The following is a 15,980-nucleotide window of genomic DNA, read 5'->3' as shown; positions in this document are numbered from 1 at the left end:
GTTGTATTTTATTGTATGCTACAGTATCAACATTTGATTGCTGCATACTGGCATGGTAGCCAAGGCCGTTGCCGGCATTTCCAATGCCCCCCTGCTTGGAATTTGCACATTATTACACTGCGCATACGGCATGGCATGTGGGCGTTGGTAATGTCAGCACCGGCCTTGACTACTCCCTCCTTGTCCTTCCTGACCTCTCCGCTGCCTTCGATACTGTTGACCACGTACTCCTTTTGCAAACTCCCAAATCTATAGGCCTCTGTAACACCATCCTCTCCTGGTTTTCCTTTTACCTCACCAACAGCTCCTTCTCAGTCGCTACACATGACTCTACATCCCCCCCTCTTCCCTTACCTGTTAGCATTCCCCAAGGTTCCGTTCTTGGTCCCCTGCTTTTCTCCCTCTACACCTCCTCCCTTGGTGTCCTCATCCGCTCCTTTGGCCTCCAGTACCACCTCTATGCTGATGATACTCAGATTTATCTTTCATCCCCTCACCTCTCCCCTTCCCTTTTGTCTCGTGTCTCCTGCCTCCTGCTGTCTCGCGGCCATCTCCTCTTCGATGTCCCAACGCTTCCTTAAACTCAATATTTCTAAGGCTGAACTTATCGTATTCCTCCTTTCCAGGACTCTCCCACTTCCCCCCTCTCTATTTCTGTTAATAACACTACCCTTGTTTCTGTCCCTCAAGAGCAATGCCTTGGGGTCATCCTTGATTCCTTCCTCTCCTTCAAACCTTACATCCTGCTCCTTCCACCTTCGGAATATATCCAAGATACACCCCTTTCTCACTACGGAAGCCAAGAAAACCCTTGTTCACTCACTTGTAATCTCTCGCCTTGACTACTGTAACCTCTTTCGCTCTGGCCTACCTGATTCTCACCTTGACCCTCTTAAGTCTATCCTCAATGCTGCTGCCCACCTTATTTTTCTCTCCCGTCGCTCTATCTCTCCTGTCCATCTCCAACAGTCATTACATAGGCTCCCAATGGCCTACAGAATTAAATTTAAACTCCTCACCCTCACCTTTAAAACTCTTAATCAATCCTCCTCTCCCTACATCTCCAATCTCATTTCTACCTACTCCCCGCCCCCTCCGCTTTGCCTGTGACCGCCGCCTCACTACTCCACTGATTACCTCTTCCTACTCCCGTCTCCAGGACTTTGCCCGGACTGCTCCCCAGCTGTGGAACGATCTTCCACGTTCTATCAGGTTAGCATCTACTCTCAAAGGCTTAAAATGTGCCCTTAAGACTCATTTGTTTATTCAAGTCTATCAGTCCTCCTCCTAACTCCCTTGTCCCAGCTCTCTCCCCCAGTTAGTACCACCCTATTTGTGTCTCTTTTTTTTAGGATGTAAGCTCTCAGGATTAGGGCCCTCTTTCCTTGTGTGCTCCTTCTACTATTCCATCATCCTCTGTACCTCTTGGCCTGCTTCCCTAGCCCTGTTTTCTTAAGCTTCGGCGTACTTCTCGCTGATTTCTACCCCATCACTTTCACTCATTGTCACAGAAATAATTTTATTTCCATTACCATGTTAACTGTGTCTGTGTGTGTGTATATTTATATATTTTTGTTCTTAATATTTTGTTCTTTATGTAGCATGTTGTGTTATGGGTCGCTGTTTTCTGTATATGTCATGTACGGCGCTGCGGACCCTTTGAGATAATAATAATAAAATAAAATAATAAATAATAAATACATACAAATAAATATATATATATATATATATATATATATATATGTTGATGTTTTGTTTTAATATTTCACAATCATTTTTGGGTCAGATGGTGCTTTTATTTTAATGTAACTAATAAAAGTTTTAAGGGTTGGAGTGCTGTTTAGCCCTATCTTGCCGAACCTTAGTTCGTTCCTTTTTCCTATTCCCATATAGGAAGAGCACCCTCTCCTGTGCACAATGAATCCATTAATGAGTCATAGTTGTAGTCGTAACATAGGAGGACACCCTGTCTCCTTGTGCAGAGCATATTTAGTCTTCTGTCTAGGTGAAAAAGCAACCAGTATTTAACTTATGTGTAAAATAATAATTTGCACCCCTTGCATTGTAACATGGTTTGTCCCAGAGAACAGTTATTCCTTTTTTTGCCTTACTTTCCTTAATGACTCAGGCCGTCAGAAGTCGAATCTGCAAGTGGGTACCAGCGGTCTTACCTGCTCCCAGCGGGCAGAATCCCCGGCGGTCACAGCGCGTCATCCTGATGGCGAGCGCTATCTTGCTTTCAGAGTCTGTGCATGTGCAGACCCATTCTTCCTTTTAAGACCTCCCACTTATTCCCCATTGGTCCAAATCGACTGGAGGGATATTTAAAGCACCTGATCTAGCTGTCAGGTGCCTGTTCTTTGTGCTCACCTCTCTGCAAACGTTAGGACCTGGCTCATTCTCTCCCTCTACTCCTGGTGTCCCCGCAGAGTATCTCCTGTCTGCTGTCTACATATTGGACTTCCACGCTGTTCCAGTGACTCAGTTATTATCTGCTCTGAGTTACCTCCTAGTGTACAGCTACAATTCAGTGCCTCCTCTCCGCAGACTACGTATTGGACTTCCACGCTGTTCCAGTAACTCCATTTTTATTTATTATCTACTCTGTGTCACCTCCTTGTGTACCGCTGCATTTCAGTGCCTTTTGTCCGCAGTCTACGAATTGGACTGCCATGTTGTTCCAGTAAGTCTACTACTTACTACTCTCTTTGTTCACTTCTCTCCCATAACGGTCTGTCTGGTACTCTGTCAAGGAGCCGCGACCTGTGGGATAGGGCCTGCAAAGATCATTCCTCCTTGCGGGGGCCCCTGGTGAAGACCACCTGTTCCGTTAGACTCCACACCTTTGCGTTAAGTTGTGTCAAATCAGGCAGATCCAGGGGATCCTAAGAGCATCCGTGAATTTCGTGACACCGGTCCTTTATATTTATGTGTTCATTATCTTACTACAGTAAGTGAAGTAGAAGGTTACTATGATTTAGCTGTCTCTGCTTGAAGTAAAATCTTAGGGGCATATTCAATTAGCCACGATGATCGGATGAACATTGCAGCTGTGCATTTTCCGTGGTGATATGGTACCACAACCCTATGGGGGCAAAGGGAAATCTGTGATGGTGCAGTAATGCGGAGTTCCTTTGTGCCCATTCTGGAGGCACTCTGCGCATCATTTATTTTAATATGCCCCTTACTCGGGTTATCTCTACATCTGGTTCTTTTTTTTGTTTTTCTTTTGGTTTTTTTAGAGAAATGGAAACTAATGTAGTATATATAAATATCTGTAGGCAAATTACACACACTGTTTACTTCTGGACTGTGGATTGATAAACTTATATCTCACAACTGACCAGGCACACAGATTGTCATCCTTGTGGTCTGAGGTTTCTCTAATCCTCCTTTTGTGTTGATCGCTATCATCTTAGTCTGTCACAATTCTCTCACTGCATATATTTTTTTGCTAAAGTCTCCTAAATGTCCCTCTCACCTGCCCCTTGTTCTTCTCCACTCAGCTGTCTCAACTGTCTCACCCTCCCATGCTCCCTGCTACCTGACGCTTATCTTTTCTTTGTTTCTAATCATACGCCTTCCCACTCTTTATCTCAACACATTCCTCTTGCAGGCTCATTTCTAATGTCAACAATGTTTTTCTATATTAGCGTTAACATTATTTAAACAATTTCAGTAAAGCCGGTAACATAAATAAAATTCTCATTGACACAGATTACATATATAAATAAATAAACACATTTTCTTATAAAAAAATAAATATTTAAAAAATTAAAACATTAAAATGTTTTAAATTTAAGAATAAAGACATTTTTAATGCTTTGTTCTGTTATCACCATAGTTAAATGGCATTAACAGAAGATGTATTGTGACGGTACAAGAACTACTGCAATCTTGTTGAATAGGCTTCCTCATGCAAAGATGTTATTGTCGGCTGTAGCTCCTTTAATCTATGGGCCAATGAAATAATAGCGAACTTTGAGTTGGGCCGTGCAAACTTTATAGTGAGCATTGGGGTACTTGTGTAAAGGATGGCGATGACAAATTGCAAGCTCGGAGAAACGTAGTTTACATATTGGGCATACTACTTTGCTTGGTTGATCCTGGAAGATAAGTGGGGTTGGGGCAATTAAAAAATTAATTTGTTATAGATAAGTAATTACTTATTTTGAAACAACAACATGATGTAATTTTGATCACAGGTCCACTTTAAAAAATTATCACCACTACTATTTATTCTTTTCTTTTTCTATGATCCACTGATTTTCAAAATGTTTCCTATAAAAAAACATTGTTTTAAAAAATAACTTTTATAAATAACATAACATAAATGAACAAGCATGATATAAAAAAAAAAAAAGCAAGCAGAACACTGTCTGATACACCTCAAAAGACCCAGTTTGCCATTTCCACCTGCAGAATTCCTGTAGTATCAGTGGCAATGCCCATTCTAAATTAAAAGAGCTAAGTTTTATCAAACCTGGGAGATCACACACCCTCAGTCGGTGTGAAGATAAAACATATTGGTCTCCCCCAATCCAGTAAATCTTCTTGCTCTGTATCCTACAAGATGGACCCCATGGCTGATAAAAAGATAGTTTAGCGGGATTTCATCAGGATTTTAAAAAGATACCACCTTCTACTATATATACACATGTACCACCCAAACATTTAACCTATGTGCAAGGTAGCTGGGGAGCTTGTTCCTCGATCAAGCTGCCTTTCAGCCTACCTGCAAGCTTCGGGCTACAGGCACACATTGATGACTGGAATTAAGATAAGCTGTTCAATACCAAGGCCAAATATTTGGGAGATGTGTCTTTTCTCAGTTACTACTGGTTTCTGCAGAAGTTAATCTTCCCAGAGGAGGTAAGCATTTCCTCTTCAATTACTTCAGGAGTCACGAAAGTCATTTTTCTTTTTTAAACATCAGAATATTCTGTATCTCCCCCCTTGCTCCCTGCTGATTATAAAATATATAACCTTTTGTCATGTGAGAAAGGGTGTACTAAGATGGATGTGTCCTCACTCGTGTTTCTTGCCTCAAGTTACTTCAGGTCTGCTGCATCAAGAGGGACTATAGGTCATGTGTGTCTATGTCTGTATTCCTTAATGGACTGCGCTGATCTGGTAGCAGTTTGTTTATGTATGAATTCTATGCTGACATCTTTAAGCAGCCATCTGGTTTTTGCTCCTAAATATTATATAAAGAAGGGCATTGCACACTTTGTACATCTGTATCATTTGGATTACCACTGATGACTTTATAGTATCTGCTTGTCTTACAACCCTGTTCCTGTCTATTTGGATGTTCTTATCTTGGTAACCCCGGACCCCAGCTGTTTACTGGTCCCTCCTGTTAGTGGAAAAGTTGTCATCTAGAATCAGCACCAGGACCTGTCTGTACAGGGGCTGTGGCTATAGATGAGCACATCAATTCAACAATCTGTAAGATATGGTCATTTCGATTTAATTAATGAATCTGCCTTGAACCAAAGAACAACCCCTGCCCCTGAGAGCTTGTTACTGCAATGTAAAAAAAAACAAGAAAAATGTAGTTAATAATAAAAATGTAAAAAATAAAGATTCAGTGGGGACCCAGGAGAACATCCACTGGATATCAGAAGAGCTTGGTTGAATGTTTTCACAATTCAATGAGTGTTATAAAAATTAAAGCTTTTTCACACAACTTCCCATGTTCTTCTGAAGTTGTTATAACCAACCAATGAGCAGTGACACAGAAAACTCTTTGATTTTTTTTACCCTATCACTAGCTGTTTCTTTAAATTTTTAAACAAATCAGAGTCCAGCAGAAAGTCTATATAAGATACTCTTATCCAATAATCTCTTCGGCCACAATGTCCCAGTGCCTCCCGTAAGCTTTTTAAAAAAATTCTGGGATGTTTTATTTACTTAATTAGACTTTAACATAATAACAACAGATGGTTCGTGTGTTTTTTTTTTTATTAATGACCATGAACCTGAATGCAGTGCAGTACGCATAGATACATTAATTATGGGTGTTATTGCAGTATGCTGGTTGCCTCCAGAATGGAGAGTGACATCCAGCTACTTCAAAAACAAGCTCCTCATTTCATTATCACTCAATGGGGGATCCCATAGGGCCAGGCTTCTCCCTCACATTTAGGGGCATATTCAATTAGCTTTCTGGTTCGCGGTAACGCGCGTTACCGCGAAACCTGCGCAGTATTGCCGTTAATACAGTACCCTATGGGCTGCGAACGAAAATACACGTTATTGCGGTACCGTGGATTGACTACGCGGCCCGTTCCGGCTCGATCCCACGGACCGGAAAGCTAATTGAATATGCCCATTAGAATCAGCATTGGATAACTAGAATTTTAGGCTTGTAATATAGTTTCTATTTCACCCTCCTGAGGGTGGAGCGACAGGAAAACACTATAAGACAAACATTTTTTTTTAATTAGAGAATCTCTAAACAATATTGTGCTAAAATTAAATTCAAGCCCAAAGCATCTGAATTTAATTTCTCTGTATTCATTTCTTTCTACCTCTGGCAGGTCATATTCTAGTCATTTCTGCTTGTGGTAGACCAACAACAACACCATGAAGACCAGACCATGCTTCAGACCCATTTCCAACATTTAAAATTTTAATCATTACCACATTCAACCATATCCATTATTTTTTTACTTTCTGAGTCAAAAGGTTATTTTTGGATAAAATTACTTTTTTCACCACAAAATGTAAACATTTGCACATTATTATTGTTTATTTATTATTGTTTGTTATATGATTGAATTAAATGAAACGATTTTAACAATCTGTGTTACAGTAAAACATTCTTGGTCACCATTGTTGTGGTCACCATGAAAAAAACAATAATTGATTTGGTGCTAAAGCCAATAATGTAAAACAAAGTCACGTTTTCATGAATATAACAGTGATAATTGAGTAGTTTATAACTATCTACATCAGTTCCACAATCTCTGGTTTGGCTATTTGTAAATGTGCTATATACATTCCAATGTATGCATAATTTCTATTAGGGCAATTTATTTATTGCTTAAAGTTAGTGAGAATTGTAGCAGCAAGAACATAGCAACAGAATAGCTGAATAAACTTCTGTTTAATCATAATAGTATTATTAATAATATTTAAGACAAAGAATCACAATATAGTTTATCATCTGTTATGTATTACAAGATCAGGGTAATTTTCAGGTTAAAATGATAATAAAAAATACATAAACAGTGAGCTTATACCGCTTAGTTCAAAACTGATTTTAAAGTTACCATGAACAAGTTTATTATTTAATGTTTCATCTGGGGGGCAGTTGCCTTGGGGATAGTCACCACTTAACTTTTAACTTACAGTAATTGGCTCCAATTACAGCTTTTTTGAACAAATAACAGAAATAAAGTTTTAGCAGCCCTTTCTTATTTTTCTTCAAACCGTTGTGCCTTAGGGATCCCCTTAAAGCCCTGTGAAAGCTGCTAGAGATAACAAAATAATTTTGTTTAGTGCACTTTATATGAACAGTGCAGTATGTTTTATTGTGCCACAAAGGAGTGTGCTCATTTTATTATTCAGTCACACAAAGACTATGGTTTCACATAAACAAGGTAGGATTATCTGCCAGTGCTAAATCTCTGTAAAGGCTCGAACATAAGGGGGGAATTTAGTGAAGGTATAATTAGGTATGCAGTACACTACACTGCAAAGAGACTTTAAGAACAGGCTGCTATACTTTTTACCAGCATTTTATTTCAATACCCGAGTGTATAAGCCTTAAGGTATCTGGGGCCTGATTCATTAAGGATCTTAACTTGAGAAACTTCTTATTTCAGTCTACTGGACAAAACCATGTTACAATGCTAGGGGTGCAAATTAGTATTTTGTTTTGCACATAAGTTAAATACTGTCTGTTTTTTCATGTAGCACACAAATATAAACTTTATATTTCAGTGTACAAATAAGCTATCAAGTATTTGTGTGTTACATGAAAAAACAGTCAGTATTTAACTTATGTGCAAAACAGAATATTAATTTGCACCCCTTGCATTGTAACATGGTTTTGTCCAGGAGACTGAAATAAGAAGTTTCTCAAGTTAAGATCCTTAATGAATCAGGCCCCTGGTGAGGTTTTTTCAGCCTGTAAAAGAACAGACAGAACATCATTGTATTGCCCTGCACTGTACTATAGCATTTGTGTTGGGTGCAGCAGCTACAAGGCCCTGTAGTGCGGGAGGCCTGGCCACACAAGTCCATCCACCACAGAAGGCTCCACTCCGCTCTTCTGAGCATGTATCGGAGCACCCTCTTCTCATGCGAAGAGATAGGGCCTCCAGAGGGGATGAACATGTACTGCGGTGCCATCATCTCATGGCCGTGAATGTTCTACTCCCACTGAAACAGTACAGAGGAGATAAAGGCAGACATAAATGTCCCAAATTGCATTATGCCTTCATCCTGATAGGAAACAGCAGAAGGACTAGATTTAACTACATTAGTTACAAATAGGTAGATCTTAATCATTTCTTTTTCCACTGGGGCCATGTTGTCCCATATAATAGCCTACAACTTATTACTGGGAGCTGTAATCTACCTCCGGGTGTGGTAATTATTAGCCAACAGTCTAGTGGTTGAGCCAGCATTTCTCTGTACTTCCTTAAGACTAAATTCACAATTTACTGTTTTGAGCTTAAAAAGAGTAAAAATGGCTGCAGCCCTGTACATAAAGCTAGAATTTACAATAAACACAGAACACATAATACATAATACTTCATTATCCCTGAGTAAGCGGGAAGTAACCTACTACACCAGTTCGGCCCGGTTTGCTCTTGGTCTTCACTATCCACGTCATTGGAACAATGACTTACTGCTGGTTGCTGTGCCATGTGTGGACATTTCACAGATTATTTTTAACAGTTCTAGACTGTGCTATTTTTCAGCCATCCAGATCAACCGTACGGAGGACTTCTGATGAATTATCAATGGACCAGACCACCCCCACACTGGATGTTGAATGCTAAGACCATGTATTAATTTCAGTGCTATTTATTTTTAGTATTACTAACTGTATAGTTTATACTTTATATAGCTAAATCTGTCCAGATTAACATTTGTTCTGTTCCCTTGGTGAATACGGACATGGTTAATATCATTCATGTGGAGGGTCTAGCTTTCTCACTCGTGTCATTGTAGAATGGGGTAGGAAAGGATAGGCAGTGCACAGAAGCATCATAGTTATTTGAATGCTTGCAGTACCTTTAATAATGGGAATGTTGATGAATTAGAACTTGGACATAATCACTTCAAGTTTGAGGAGACATGTGATCCTTAGCTATTGAGTTTCCTGACCCATATCAGTAGACTTTTTTAGTAATGAATTACTTTCAGAAGTTTTTTTTTTTACCATCTATGATAGAGAAGACTTTCATGTTCTTCATGCTTTGATAAAGATACAGTGAAAAGTCCAAGGAATATTAAACACATCATTTCCCACATGCGTATATGAAAATATTACTTGTTGGGCTTAGGTGTCCTTTAAGCACTCTTGTTCTCCTTTGTACCATGAAGAAGAGATTTATTCTGTTTTCCCTTTGCCCCAATCCCCGCTGTTGGGTTTGAAGTGTCCTGGTTTGTTTTATTCAAATGTATTCATATGAAATATCAGTATGCAGTATGCGCTATCAGTCTTTTCATTATTTTACTCACTTACATATTTGAATGTTAAAATATCAGTTTAGTTCTCAGTCTTTCAGTTCCCATAATAAATTTTTTTGTGACTGTCATCATTTCTTTGTTCTCATGTATATCCTCTTTAGGGCATAGGCAATGTGTGTGACTGACATATTGCTATTACAAAGAATATAAAATATAATAGTCTGTTTCATGTCTAGTAATAAATCTGGCTGTAAGTATAATAGTTTGGATTACGGTCAAATAATTGAAAGGTTTATCGAAGTTTAGAACAAATTTATAAATGGATTTTTATGTCCCCACCCAGCTACAGCCTTGGGATTCAAATAATGAAAATTGTAATATTACCTGTCCGTTCATCTTATTTGTGGCTGTTTTGCTCCACCAGGTGTCCCAGGGATCATTGGCTCGCTGTGGTATGCAATTGATGTTTACGTGGAACGATCAAGTTTGGTTATGAACAATGTTTTTCTGGGAATCCAGTACAAATTTGGTTGGTCTTGCTGGCTTGGAATGGTTGGGTCCCTGGGATGCTTTTTAAGCGGTGCTTTGCTCATATCTTGTCATTATCTTTTTCAAGGTGAACATGTTTTACATTCATTAATATTATTGTAGAGATATGTATCAGATATTCATATTTAACTTTATTCATGGTGTTTTTTGCCTGATGATATAAAGACATGCATGAAAAGCACAGGAATAAGGAAGCAGGAAGCTTATTTATAATCTAGGCTACAGTTCATAAGCTCTATTTTTGCCCATTACCCACCACATCTTGATGTACTACTAACCTATCCAGCGGTGGTTACTGAAGGGTTAACTTATTTTAAATCTATTTTTCTATCCTTCTATGTGTTTTTATCTCTATATTTCGCCAAGTATTTACATGTGTTATAATAAAGGCATTTGCCCTGTTACATATGATATACTGACTATTTAAATTTCGGAAACCAGAGTGCCCTTGCTCTTTGAGCTACAACTTTCTCTGCTCCCCTTCCTTTTTTGGACTCATTACTTGAGTTGTTGGTGCACCCCTCCCTACTCGTGATACCATATAATTATCATTTGATATATTATGGAGGCAGGCTTCCTCCCTAGTGCAAACATTACTCTGTTTTCTCTATTTAGTAATAGTTACAGAAGGACATATACAGGTCGATAAATGTAAATGAACTTGATTATGGACAACCTATTTAGTAAAACATAGCACAGGGGTCCATAATTATAAGGGTTACTGAGTATTATTATGCTGCCATGTTGGTAAAATGTCAAAGTTATTACAATAATGTCACAATGAACAATGCTATTCTGAATTCCTTCCATAAACTGGTCCCCAACAATGCTTTTTTACAAATGTAATGTGGAGTCTATGTTTCCTCTTGTATTGTAAAGTGTTCATGAGAGATGTAAAGGTCTGTAAGTCTATTACCCACTATACGTATATATACATATAAAGGGCACTTACCAGACTTCTAGACCTTTACATCAATCATGAACTCTTTATTCATATTCATTATGCCACATAGTCATTTATGTCCTTGGTACATAACTTTTTCAACACCACAAGAAAGTGATTGCCAGAAAGTGATGCTTCTAAAAATAGAGGCTTGGTGGATCCATATATTGGATATAATATTCCGGCAGGGACTTAATAATTCTATTCCCCTAGGTCTACCATCTGCTGAACCAAGATACAGTATATACTTTTTCATAGTGTCTGTGACACCTGGGAAGGTGATGTTACAGTGGGATGTAATTGACCATAGGGTAATAGATCATATGGATTACATATCCATCCGCAGTATATAGATAGATTGCATAGACACAGTATATTGTTTTTATTACTTATTAAGGTTTTTAATGTTATGTTATTACTGTTCTGTTTTAAGGTGGTGGGATTCTTTGCACTTATGGGGATTTTGGTATCTGGGTAAGCTAAACTATGGTATATTATGTTAGCAGGGATATAATAGTGAGTCATGAGTTTTAATAATGATATGATGCGCTACCATAGTAAAATAAAGGGGGGACTGCTAATGATATTATATGCAGGACTATGCCTCTATTTGGTGCACTGGGGTCTGTATACATTTTGAGTGTCTGCTCCTTACCACTACCATGTTAGATGAAGCCCTGTAATCCTGTTGTCATTGTAATCAATCTGCCCTTATCTACAGTACCCAGGCTTGTATATCACAGTCAAATGCACCATAAAGCAGGGCCTAAAGTGAACTGTACATCATATGGTTTGGGACCGTGAGAGTGCAGGGAGTTTAGACCAGGTACCAAGGTTATATAGCTGCTCCTTTAAGACAAATCTGTCTTCTTAAACTATTTAGCATATAAGCCTCTCAGTGCTTTCCACATTATGGGCCTCATGATTTGTTGGACACAAGTCATTTTGTCATTTGCGTAGAGCAGTGGTTCCCAAACTTTCTCAGTTTGAGGCACCCTTAGAGTCACCATAATATTTCCAAGGCACCCCTAAGCCAAAATAATTACCGGGTAGTCACGTTTTGTTTAAGTAGTTGGGTCAAAATGACGTAAGATGTATTTAGGCCCCTTCACCATCACATTGTGCCCCTTCATCATATCACTGCACCCTTTCACCATATTACTCTGCCCACCTCTTCGCCATCTCACACTCTGTCCCCCTCCTTCAGCGTCTCTCTCTGTCCCCCTCCTTCAGCGTCTCTCTCTGTCCCCCTCCTTTAGCGTCTCTTCCTGTCCCCTCCTTCAGCGTCTCTCTCTGTCCCCCTCCTTCAGTGTGTCTCTCTGTCCCCCCCTTCAGCGTATCTCTCTGTCCACCCCTTCAGCGTGTCTCTCTGCCCCCCCCTTCAGCGTGTCTCTCTGCCCCCCTTCAGCGTGTCTCTCTGCCCCCCCTTCAGCGTGTCTCTCTGCCCCCCCCTTCAGCGTGTCTCTGTGTCCCCCTTCAGTCTGTCTCTTTGTGCCCCCTTCAGCCTGTCTCTTTGTGCCCCTTCAGCGTGTCTCGCTGTGTCCCCCTTCATGGTGTCTCTCTGTGTCCCCCATCATGGTGTCTCTCTGTGTCCCCAATCATGGTGTCTCGCTGTGTCCCCCTTCATGGTGTCTCTTTGTGTCCCCCTTCATGGTGTCTCTTTGTGTCCCCCTTCATGGTGTCTCTCTGTGTCCCCCTTCATGATGTCTCTCTGTGCCCCCTTCATGGTGTCTCTCTGTGCCCCCTTCATGGGGTCTCTCTCTGTCCCCCTTCATGGTGTCTCTCTGTGTTCTTTCATGGTGTCTCTCTCTGTCCCCCTTCATGGTGTCTCTCTCTGTCCCCCTTCATGGTGTCTCTCTCTGTCCCCCTTCATGGTGTCTCTCTCTGTCCCCCTTCATGGTGTCTCTCTGTCCCCCTTCATGGTGTCTCTCTGTCCCCCTTCATGGTGTCTCTCTGTGTTCCTTCATGGTGTCTCTCTGTGTTCTTTCATGGTGTCTCTCTGTGTCCCCCTTTATGGTGTCTCTCTCTGTCCCCCTTCATGGTGTCTCTGTGTCCCCCTTCATGGTGTCTCTATGTCCCCTTCATGGTGTCTCTCTGTGTTCCTTCATGGTGTCTCTCTGTGTTCTTTCATGGTGTCTCTCTGTGTTCTTTCATGGTGTCTCTCTGTGCCCCCTTCATGGTGTCTCTCTCTGTCCCCTTCAGCCTGTCTCTCTCTGTCCCCCTTCATGGTGTCTCTCTGTCCCCCTTCATGGTGTCTCTCTGTGTTCCTTCATGGTGTCTCTCTGTGTCCCCCTTCAGTGTCTCTCTGTGTCCCCCTTCACTCTCCTTTACTTACCTTCTTTCCTGGACGTCCTCTCTGCTGCTCCTCCTCACTGAGGCTAATGGACGTGATGACGTCACGCCCGGCAGTCAGTGAGGAGGAGGATCCGGCGCTGGATGATGGGTAAGTCTTTTTGTTTTTCTTTTTTTTCTTCTTCTTTTTATTGCTAGGGATCGCGGCACCCCTGTGGGAACCGCCGGCGTAGAGTAATATATACCACTGCACGCGCCACCAACATGCCCGACACTTGAGTCTGTATGCAGAGTTAGTTGCATCTTGCTTATATGCCTCCTTTTGCTTACAGAAAGGCAAACTGGATGCAAGTGTAGGCACAGTTCAATAAAGGAGTGTTCAAATAAATATGACCGATGTAGACCTGGGGGTAAATCATGTTCCGAGTTTCCGGCGGGTTTGAAAAGTGGAGATGTAGCAAGCAGATTCTAGCTATCATTTTGTAGAATGTACTAAATAAATGATAGTCAACATCTCCACTTTTCAAACCCGCCTGAAACTCACAACTTGATATATTTACACCCTGGATCCTTACACAAATATTCCAGTCAGGAGTCATATCTGTTGAGGGTGCTCTACCCTGGTACGTGTTGCAAACTGATAGTGATGATGACAGGGTATCACGGTGGCTAAGTGGTTAGCACCTCTGCCTTACAGCACTGGGGTCATGAGTTCAATTCCCGACCATGGCCTTATCTGTGAGGAGTTTGTATGTTCTCTCCGTGTTTGCGTGGGTTTTCTCCGGGTGCTCCGGTTTCTTCCCACACTCCAAAAAAACCATACTAGTAGGTTAATTGGCTGCTAACAAATTGACTCTAGTCTGTGTGTCTGTCTGTCTCTGTCTGTCTATGTGTGTGTGTGTCAGGGGCGGACCTAGACTTTAAGTTTAGGGGGGGGCGATTTTGCATAATCACGCCCCTCCTTTACTCTGATTGGCTGGCCCGCGTTAAACCCCGCCTTTCGCCCGCGATTGACCACGCTCCCTCCCGTTTTGAGTGTCAACTGGGGCCACTCAGATTGGCCGGCCCACATTTAGCCCCGCCCCCCGATCGCGCTTAGCCCCGCCCCTCCCGTTTTGCTCGGCGGCTGGGACCTAGCTTTTTGCTGTTAGGGGGTCAAATGCCCCGATCGCCCCCCCCTGGATCCGCCACTGGTGTGTGTTAGGGAATTTAGACTGTAAGCCCCGATGGGGCAGGGACTGATGTGAGTGAGTTCTCTGTACAGCGCTGCGGAATTAGTGGCGCTATATAAATAAATGGTAATAATAGACTCAGTATAACATGTAGAATGTGCCTTTTTTCAGAAAAAAATTGCGTACAACTTTACATAAGGCCTTAGGGCTCATTAATGAGTTTTAAACTGTAAACTCGAATCGGTTTATATTGAAGATTGTACCCCAAACTTGTTTGTTGCCCTAGAACAAGTGAAATTTGAACCGGTTTGAAGTTTTTGCGTATCGCTGTTTCTGGCACTAAAATTGTACAGGAACAGTAATGCACAATAAATAACATGTGCACAACATAATTGCAAATCCTGTTACTGATAATTGCAATCATATATAAGTATTGCCAGAAGAGACTCCTTTTTATTTGTATATATTTTTTTTATTTATTTCACAGATGGGAGATATGGTAGGAACCAGTCATTTACATCTAGAAAAACTTATCTCCGCACAAGAAGTTCTGTGGGCAAGTTTTATTCCCCGCCTGAAACCGAAACTGCGAAGATGTATGCTGTGGGTACAAGAGTATAAGAGGACAATTGAGCTCATCAGCCTGTTAAGCATCTATTTTAAAACAGCACGCTCTGCCAGACTAGTGGATAGCAGAAGGTTACAGTTCAACAACATAGGAAAAGACAGTTTACCAACAAAGTACTTATTCCCTGATTTATTTTGTTAGACGCACTATGTAAAAATATTACTTGAAAACAGGAATGCAAGTAAAGATCTCCTCTTACACAACATATTGACCTACTGTATAAATCTTTGTGATCTAGAGCTTTTAGACATTGTATGGCAGGCTGAAACGTGTTGTTCAACAACAGCTGGAAAACCAATGGTTGTCAATCTTTGATTTAGGACCTTGCAGTTTATGTTTTGGCAATCTGAAGAACATAACATTACCTTATACACTACTATATTTGCAGAGCATATACTCATATATATGTAAAATTACAGGAAAATAGTCCTATAGATGGATGAATTTGACCACTTATTTCCTGAACAAATAAATACAAACAGAAACTCTGTTCCTGCCTGTTCTTGCTTATAGTATTTACACGACTGACCACAGGTGTTACCCCATTATCTGTATTAATATTTCTAATAAGCCATGTAAAATACAGAGCATGCTCATGTGACTGAATTCTAGCAAATAAAATTGTCATGCTATTGGTTGATTTTAGGAATGTGTGATCATCCTTACCAAGTGTTTCAATTAAAGTTTTAAATAGAACTTGGCATTTTTTATAGTAGCAAGTACACAAATGCGCTTGGCTTTA

General features: G+C 40.6%; 1 protein-coding gene across 2 annotated transcripts in view; it reads left to right on the top strand.

Annotated features, from left to right (window-relative positions):
* Positions 1–15,726, top strand: part of CLDN16 (claudin 16) — a 67,773-nt gene extending 52,047 nt beyond the window's left edge. The window contains exons 4-5 of one of the 2 annotated variants that reach the window (XM_075200587.1): positions 10,079–10,270; positions 15,098–15,726. In XM_075200587.1, coding sequence (XP_075056688.1) covers positions 10,079–10,270; positions 15,098–15,231 — 326 coding nt within the window. In that variant the 3' untranslated portion in view covers positions 15,232–15,726. The remainder of the gene's footprint in view (positions 1–10,078; positions 10,271–15,097) is intronic. The other variant, XM_075200588.1, reaches the window with a different exon arrangement.
* Positions 15,727–15,980: the final 254 nt, after the last annotated feature.

The sequence above is a fragment of the Mixophyes fleayi genome, chromosome 3, assembly GCF_038048845.1.
Source record: "Mixophyes fleayi isolate aMixFle1 chromosome 3, aMixFle1.hap1, whole genome shotgun sequence".
NCBI classification, from domain to species: domain Eukaryota; kingdom Metazoa; phylum Chordata; class Amphibia; order Anura; family Limnodynastidae; genus Mixophyes; species Mixophyes fleayi.
The sequence above is the reverse complement of the archived record's forward strand: the minus strand, read 5'-3'. Positions and strand labels throughout refer to the sequence as shown.